The 8,264-nt window shown below is 44.6% G+C and overlaps 1 protein-coding gene across 3 annotated transcripts; it reads right to left on the minus strand.

Annotated features, from left to right (window-relative positions):
- Positions 1 to 830: 830 nt before the first annotated feature.
- Positions 831 to 7,309, minus strand: RAB29 (RAB29, member RAS oncogene family). 3 transcript variants are annotated; one of them, XM_029230521.1, is made up of 5 exons: positions 7,169 to 7,197; positions 4,359 to 4,430; positions 3,481 to 3,662; positions 3,085 to 3,206; positions 831 to 2,801 (listed from the first exon to the last, which is right to left on the minus strand). In XM_029230521.1, the coding sequence occupies exons 2-5, from the start codon at positions 4,387 to 4,389 to the stop codon at positions 2,690 to 2,692; spliced, it is 447 nt and encodes a 148-aa protein (XP_029086354.1). In that variant the 5' UTR covers positions 4,390 to 4,430; positions 7,169 to 7,197; the 3' UTR covers positions 831 to 2,689. The 3 variants fall into 3 exon arrangements, with proteins under 3 accessions (XP_029086354.1, XP_029086353.1, XP_029086352.1); XM_029230520.1 differs by lacking the exon at positions 7,169 to 7,197 and adding an exon at positions 4,992 to 5,444; XM_029230519.1 differs by having other exon boundaries at positions 2,364 to 2,801; positions 6,588 to 7,309.
- Between the last annotated feature and the right edge of the window lie 955 nt (positions 7,310 to 8,264).

The following is an 8,264-nucleotide window of genomic DNA, read 5'->3' on the forward strand; positions in this document are numbered from 1 at the left end:
CTGGCTTGTTTGATCACTCAGCTATTCTGTTCAAAGTTGAAAGCCAGGGCAGTCACAATCCCACAGCTCTATTCTCAGCCTTTCCTTGGGTCTCTTAGAACAGTCTGCAAGGAATGCTTATGTTTTCTCTTTGGCCACAGACCAGGTGGATGGTTGAAGGGGTATCTTGTCTCAAATATGGAAATTTCTCTAGGGAAGGGCTACAATGATATCCATGTTCCAAACAATTTTTATCCAGGAGGTAGCATCCAAATGATAGAATCTAATTATTTTTAGTATAATCACATTTCTAACCATGTAAATATTTTCTTCTTCCTTATCTTAATTGCTTTCCCTTTTCTTTATAGATAGGGACATAAAGAGAAATATTTCACTTTCTTCTTTAATTAGTTTCAGGGCCATAACGTTGACCAACTGAGAGAGAAAAACCAGAAGGGCTGGCAGGCCAGCCTCTAGCAATGCTTGAAAAGGCAGGAATATCCTCAGTCAGCAAGTAGGAAAAGAAAGCATATTCAAGTTTTTTAAATGGTCACCATTGCAGTATTTGAGAAGTTACATCAAGTTCTGAATTGGAATGAGGCGATCAGTACTGGTAAATTAATAGATAAACAGAATAACACTTACCTTCTTTTTTTTTTTTTTTTTGCGGTATGCGGGCCTCTCACTGTTGTGGCCTCTCCCATTGCGGAGCACAGGCTCCGGACGCGTAGGCTCAGCGGCCATGGCTCACGGGCCCAGCCGCTCCGCGGCATGTGGGATCTTCCCGGACCGGGGCACGAACCCGTGTCGCCTGCATCGGCAGGCGGACTCTCAACCACTGCGCCACCAGGGAAGCCCTTACCTTCATTTCTAAAGAAGGTATTTAAAAAATAACCTTCATTTTTAAAGAAGGTATTTAAAAAATAAAGTCTCCATTTCCACAATACTCTATCAGTATAAAATAACAAAGTCACATTGAAGGCCAATAACTACTATCAATACAATACTTATTTCCCATTTATTTGTGATTTTTCAGGGGTTCGAACCAGTGAATAAAAATCAATTTTATTTTCATAGAGAACTTGTTATTCCACTATTATTTTCAGAATCATTGTAATAAAAACCCTACCTGGAAAGAGTAATACAAGAGAACCTGAAGGTCTCAGAAGACTGCAAAATTTATAACAACTGGCATTAAAAACAAACAAACCACCGAAGGCTCTGATATTTGGCCTCTGATCTCTCTTAGGACAGTGCTTTCCAAAGTCTGGTGTGTGTCAAAATCACCTGGAGAATTAATGGAGCCTACAGAAGCCCAGGGAAGGCCTGGGTCTCTGCATCTTTACCACGTTCTCCAGCAAGGGTTTCCAAACCGGGCTGATCAGAATTGCCTGGGAAACTCTGAAAAACAACAACAACAAATCCCCAAGCTTCATCCCTGGACATTTTGGTTCAGTAGGTTTGAGGTTGGGAAACAGAAATCTTAAAACATTTTATTTTAAAATCGTTAAACAAACTTCCCAGGTGGTTCTCATTAGTCAGATTTGGGAACCACTGACTTAGAACACTTATTTAGGTAAGTGTCTCTCAAAGAGCTCTAAGCCTGAGCTCACTGAGAATATTCATAACTTTGGGCAGGTTATAAATCACCATCCTGTGAGAATTTAACAAATTAAACTGTCTAGAAGTGATTTGATACTAAAAACTCCACCCAATTTAGCACTTAAATTACCTAATGATTTTCTGTCTATCTACTCTCCATCCCCAGGCAAAGGTCTATACATAATATTTATTTTCTATGGCTGTTAAGTGCTAGACACCCAAAGTGCTCCTAAGCAAGTTGTCCCATAGGATTTTGTTCTGTTAACCTGACCCTCTTCTTCCATTCAGACTCCCAGAGCTGTGAGGAATAGACCTAGTTCAGGGTACCACGGCCAACTGATGTCACTTGCAGCATTACGTGGCAAGGCATCAACCTGCAAACCCTGTCCCCATCCCGCTGGGAGAGAGACACTAGAAAACCTTAAAGTGAGAATTAATTTTTTGGGGAAAGAATCGCTCTAACCAAAGACAGATCATTTAAAAGGTTAACTATTTTTAAAACCAAGACAAAAGAAAGCTAATATGACTTGAGAAGCTTAAAGAAATAGTGAGGGGCCTTTCATTTACCTCCAGTAGCCCTAAACCCATAGATATCCAGCCCCACTTCTCCTGTATCTCAGAATCAGGTGTTTAAATTCAAAGTCCAAGACAGAAAGAATCTGAAAGCAATGATCAACAAGGAATTTGGGAAATGACCTTTGATCTCATTTTCCTCGCAGTCTGAAGTCCTATCAGATTGAGATATCAATATACATTAAATGGAAAAATATGCTCAAAAGTAGGTGAGAATTATGATCTGTAAAACACAGATGCTGACTTCTAATCCTTCCCACAAAATCCCAGATCACAAATTGAGAGATGAGATGATCTCTTTTGGACAGAAGGCACTGACTGGGCCCCGTGAGCCAGCAGCAAGTGACAGGCAACTTGCAGCAGAGGCAGCAGAAACGCCCATGGGTCCCATGCGTCTTTTCTTAGTGATGATGGCCCTCCTTGCTGGACCGTCAGCAGCAGACGGTTCAAATGTACTTAGTAAAACTGCTGGGTGGGCAACCAAAGGGAAGAGAAGGATCTCCTAGAACTGGGAGGGAAAACAAGCCAAACGCTACTAGCAGCAGGCCCAGCTGGAAGAGGGCTTGGTCTGCAGGTTGATGTAGTTCCCTTGGGTGGACAAAGACGTATCTTCTCTGGAATTGCTCATCATCTTCTCAATGAGGACTCTAGAAAACAAATAAGAAACAAGCCTGAGAAGCTGGATGGAGAAACGGCAGATATTATCTGTCTTGTCACCAGATGGCACTCAGTAAAGCCACAAGGTTTAAATGCCCCTTTGTCCCCAGTTATCTCAGGAGAGAAGACAGCATCCCTGACCTTCAGGAGCTGGCATTCCAGTGGCTCAGTCTGTTCTTGTTTGCTCAGAAACAAGGAAAGAAGGTCCAAGGGGCTGCAGTGGAAGATGGGTAAATCTGTGTGCCTATCCCTAGAACAGTATGAGCTACTCACCTCATGGCCTCATTAATATTTTTGTTCTCCTTGACTGATGTTTCTGTCCAACCTGTGAAACCATTCTCTTTACTGAACCGGTCAACCTGGTCTCGGCTCACTGCCCAAGGGGACAGATCACACTGGCAAAGAAAATAAATAAAAGGCAACACCATAAACTTCCTGGGAATAGAAACATTGCTCGGATACGTGTGGATTTAAAACAGTTCCACCCATGGCTAGAACAGCAGCATCTGAAATCTACAGCCAACATTCTTCCCAAAGAAAGTCTCAACATCTCTTGAAAGGAGGTAGAGAAGGGCAAGTGGATACCCACAGTCAGAGTGCATTTTAGACACGCTTACTCTCTGACCACGGATTGAGGCCGGGGGCCATTTTCCAATATCGACCACGTACCTTGTTGGCTAAGAGCAGGCAGGGCACCGGCTCTCCATTAGGCAGTGTGAGCTTGCTGTCCAGGTCCTGTTTCCATCTTTGGCTGTTGCTGAAGGTAGTGGCGTTGGTAACATCAAACATAATAACACAGGCAGAGGCATCCCGATAGTAAAGTCGGGTCATAGAGGTGAAGCGCTCCTGCCCTGGGAAGTAAGGAGACAGTTCTTGAGAAGGTGATCCTGAGAGCCAGCCTTGGAACCCTCCCTGACACCCTGCCCTTTCCATCTTCATTGTGGGAGAGAGGGCAGTATGCGTAGTGGGTGAGTCCAGATTCTGCGCCCAGATCACCCAATTCCAAACCCCTGCTCTGTCATTTACTATCTATGTGACTTCAGACAAGTCAAGCTTTCGGTGCTTCAGACTGAGCATCTGTAAAGTGGGGAAGCAAGCAGTAGCTTTTTATCATAGGATAGTTGTAAGGATTAATAATGAGTCGGTGAATCTAAAATGCTCAGAAAAGTGCTTGGCACGTAATAAATAAGGATTAGCTATTATTATTATTGTCTTCTCTTTTCTTGTTTCTCACCAAGGTCAGCTGAAAACCTAGAAAGAGCACCCCCTCCCCCTGCTGTGGGAGCACCTACCTACAGTCTGGACAGTTCACTACTTTGCCAGACCCTCACCCACACAGAGACTGCTCTACATTTATTCAGGGCAAAACATCTACAGAAAACATCTACAAAAGCTCTACATCTATTCAGCTTATACGTCCTCAGAGCAGTTCAATCATTCCAGCTTCAGGAAAAAACTTTTGGTTTCCCTGTCCCACTTTTTCTCCGAGAGCTTGTTGGTTAAACCAAAATGTCTTCCTTGTTCTTGTCCAGTCTTATCCATCCTACCTGCAATATCCCACAGCTGGAGGCGCACCATCTCTGAGTCAGACCACTGGAGAACCTTCAGAGCAAAATCCACTGAAAATTTATGTATAATATACTTGAATTAAATTTACCTTAAAAAATCCACAAAGTCATATCAAATATGCAATTACAACCCTAGAGACACACAACTCTAATCCCATTCATTCATTCATTATTTATTTGTTTGGTTACTTTTAAGCCCTCAATGGACTGAGATGAGCCCACACTCATGTATTAAGTGTGGGACAGGTAATTCACATGCATCTCCGAAGGCATCTCCAGCTTTTACTCTCTCATCAAACCAATGTATTTGATCCTACTTGTCTCTAAGGCTGGGGATAGGAGGATGGGAGTAATTATAAAAACAACTCCTAATCTCAGGTTAAACAGTTTCTGGGAGATTTAGGGGGTTTTCTCAGGGAAGGGATGATGGGGTAGAAGAGGGAAATGAGGTAAGTGGGTTGGCTTTTGCATCTTCCACATTTCAGTGTTGGTTTCTAGTCCAACTGTATTATGAGAAAAACACACCCTCAGGGAATTCTACATTCTCCATAAGGCCGTAGGAATTATCTTGGGCAGGAATGGGATAAAGTGAAAAGGTCCCAGAGGATTCACCAGGAAGAAGATACTCCATGGATGATGCTTAAGAGCACTGCTGGAATCTACTGCCACATCTGTAGATGCTGAGTCCATGACTTAAGGCTGCGGGGGAGAGCTTTTGATAAGGACAGCAACAGGATAATTTCTGAGATTTGGAAATACATTTCTCCACGTCTATGACAGAAATAAAAGCTAGGAAAAATTAAGAATAAACACTGAACAAAAAATTAGCCAGTCAATTATATTCTCTACTAAAGGAAAACTACAACAATTGCTAAAAATTAGTGGGATACTTTTAAACCAAATCCATGAAATAGGGACCCTCATATTATTGAGCAGTGTGGGGCAGAATGGTCAGGAAACAATCTTTGAAACTTTTGTTTGTTTGTTTGTTTGTAACTTTAAACCTTTAATTTTGATGAATGCTCTTTTTTTTTTTGCGGTATGCGGGCCTCTCACTGTTGTGGCCTCTCCCACTGCGGAGCACAGGCTCCGGACGCGCAGCCTCAGCGGCCATGGCTCACGGGCCCAGCCGCTCCGCGGCGTGTGGGATCTTCCCAGACCGGGGCACGAACCCGTGTCCCCTGCATCGGCAGGTGGACTCTCAACCACTGCACCACCAGGGAAGCCCTTGATGAATGTTCTTAAGGAGGGTGTTTTAACTGCAAATGTAAATGCACGTTAATTAAAAAAAATTCCAGAATGAACACTAGCACACAATTTCAAAACTTACATTACTGCAATTTTTTTCCTTAAAAAATGTTCTTTTAATGGAGATAAATAAATGTTTGTTACTTTCCCTCTTCACCAGCTCTTCCCATCTAAACTTCTAATTAGAAGGCATTTTTCTACTTCTGAAAAGACAGTTGAGTCCAAAGGCCAAACTGGAAAGAAAGGAATTAACCCTTGGTCTTCCCTGCCTCCTTCATCTCCCCAGTTTGAGAGAAAACGGTGTGTGTGTGTGGGAAGATAGGTCAGAAAAGTGGTATATTTTACACTAGGAAGAATTCCTAGTCTTTATTTAAGCAATCGATGGACAAAAAACACACAGCTCTTCAGCCCTGATAAGCATCTGATTGTGTGGCCAAGGGGCCCTCCCATGCAGGTATTTCCATAACAAAGCTAGGCTCCATGAGGCCAGGTTAAACACCTTTCTGTTCCATCAACAGCTGTCTGTAACTCCCGTGAGAGGCAGGACAACAGCCCCAACTGGTACCTAACCAGGCGCTCCAGAGGGTCTCAGCTGCTTCTCCTGATCTCAGAGATGTGCCTGTGACCGCTAGGAAGGCTGCAGGAGGAGACCTGAGTTCCCTAGCGAAACGCAGCAATCGCTCATTTTCTCATCCACCCGCCCTCATTTCCCATCGTCACAGTTTTGCTCTCTTTCCAGACAATCAGCTCAGGCTGGGAAAACTTAATTGGGGGAAACCCAAGAGAGGCATGCAAATCAAACACCAGCATGCCTCCCTTCAGGAACACAGACACCTATTGCCAGGCCCGGGGAAGGACCCAAAGACACCAAATCCCCCGTTCCCCACCCCACTTGAGTCCGCGGCTCAAGTCCCGTGATCCCGGCCTCTCGTCTACCCCGCCCCCGCAGCGACGTCTCACCTCCCACCGTGGACTTGTAGTGTTTGCTGAAGCTGTCCTGGGAATATCGCTGCACCAAGGACGTCTTACCCACTGCGGCGTCACCCACCACCAGCACTTTGAACAGGTGATCGCGGCTGCCCATGGCTAGCGGGATGGACGTTATACGGCGGCGGGAAGTGGGGGGAGTAACTTATTTTAAACCCTTTGGCTCGCGACCCCGCTCAAACTGAAGTTTGGCATTCCCGCCGAACCGCCCGTTGGGGCTTCTCTGACGAGAAAGCCAAAAAGGAAACTTCGCACTCAACCTATACGCGCTTCCTCCCCGGGCGGCCGCAGCCTGGGTGGGGCGCAGGGCGCAAGCTGCTAGCCCCCTGCTGTTCTCACCTTCTTCCCCTCCCCGCCCGGCTACCGAGAAACTGGATGAGGCACCACGGTGTCTCACCCACCGGGACTTCCCCGGAGTTGCTCCGGCGGGCAAATGAACCCAGGCCAGCTCATTTCACGGTCAGGGAGAAGATGGGGGCCCTCCCCCCACTGCAAAAACCAAATTCTGGGGAAAAAGACGTTCACAACTAGACTCCCCGGACCCCATACCGCACCAGGCGGAGCAGTCCCTCTCGCCTTCCTCCGCGTGCGTCACGTGCAGCGTTGCTTGGGGCACTACATTTCCCATCTTACCTCGCGGTGAAGAGAAGTAGGCGAGTGAGGAGACTCGCCCGCCTGGCCTCCTGGGAAGTGTAGTTAATGCACTATTTTTCTTTTTTAAAAAACTACGCAAAGTTTCAAATCGTTTCAACCGTTTGGAATCTTATTTTAAAATAATTCTGGAATAGAGAAGATCCTTCAGAAGCGATTTGTTCGACATGATTTCACCTGCCTAAATCCGTCCCCAGATAGATTTCTCACTATCTTTAAAAGTTTTATGGAGCTAAGATTAAAAATTATTCCATAGATGCCATACATTATTCCACTAATAAAAGCTCAAGCCTCATCCCTCATGCTCCAAATCTATTTCCTATTCTTTCAGTTGGATGGACATATCCAGGATCTTGTGAACATTATGAAGCCTAGCTCTTATATTTTCCCCCAAAGACCCAATATCAGTCAAACTCAAGGACAGATTAAAAGGCTGACTCTTAGGAAAACCCATGTCGTTAAATGTTAGTTATTAATATTTAATAACTAGCTACTGCAGTAAAGATAGACAGAAAACAACAGACGGTTCCTTATCCTCACTTCCACAATCTCTAGTCATCACATCATTTGGGCTGGAAGCTAATTGGAGTACACTGGCAGCCCTCCTCCAGTTGTTGCTGTTGCTCATGAATAACGATTAAACTACAGTTTTGCAGATACTTTTAATATTTTAGCCTGTAACTTTTCTGACCTGCCTGCCCTTTAGGTAGCAGTTAAGGGGACATGAGCTTCACGGCGAAGAAAATAAGTTCCATTTTCTATACTTTTCCCAGGAATAGAAGTAAAAGCAACAGGGCAATGGGAAAACAGCCCCGGTTAGATCTCTTGATAGGCTACCTCTTACGTTCTGTGAGGAGAGAACATCAGCACGGTTCACAATGAATGTATTTAGCCCAAAATATTTGTTACCCAGGTAAGGAAGTTCAGGCTAGGCTACTCATCTTTTCCGAATGTCTCAGTTCCCTTTTCCAATGGTCTTTTCTCAATTCCCATTGGCTT

Source organism: Monodon monoceros, unplaced genomic scaffold, assembly GCF_005190385.1.
Source record: "Monodon monoceros isolate NGI ecotype Baffin Bay Population unplaced genomic scaffold, NGI_Narwhal_1 Super_Scaffold_18, whole genome shotgun sequence".
Taxonomy (NCBI): domain Eukaryota; kingdom Metazoa; phylum Chordata; class Mammalia; order Artiodactyla; family Monodontidae; genus Monodon; species Monodon monoceros.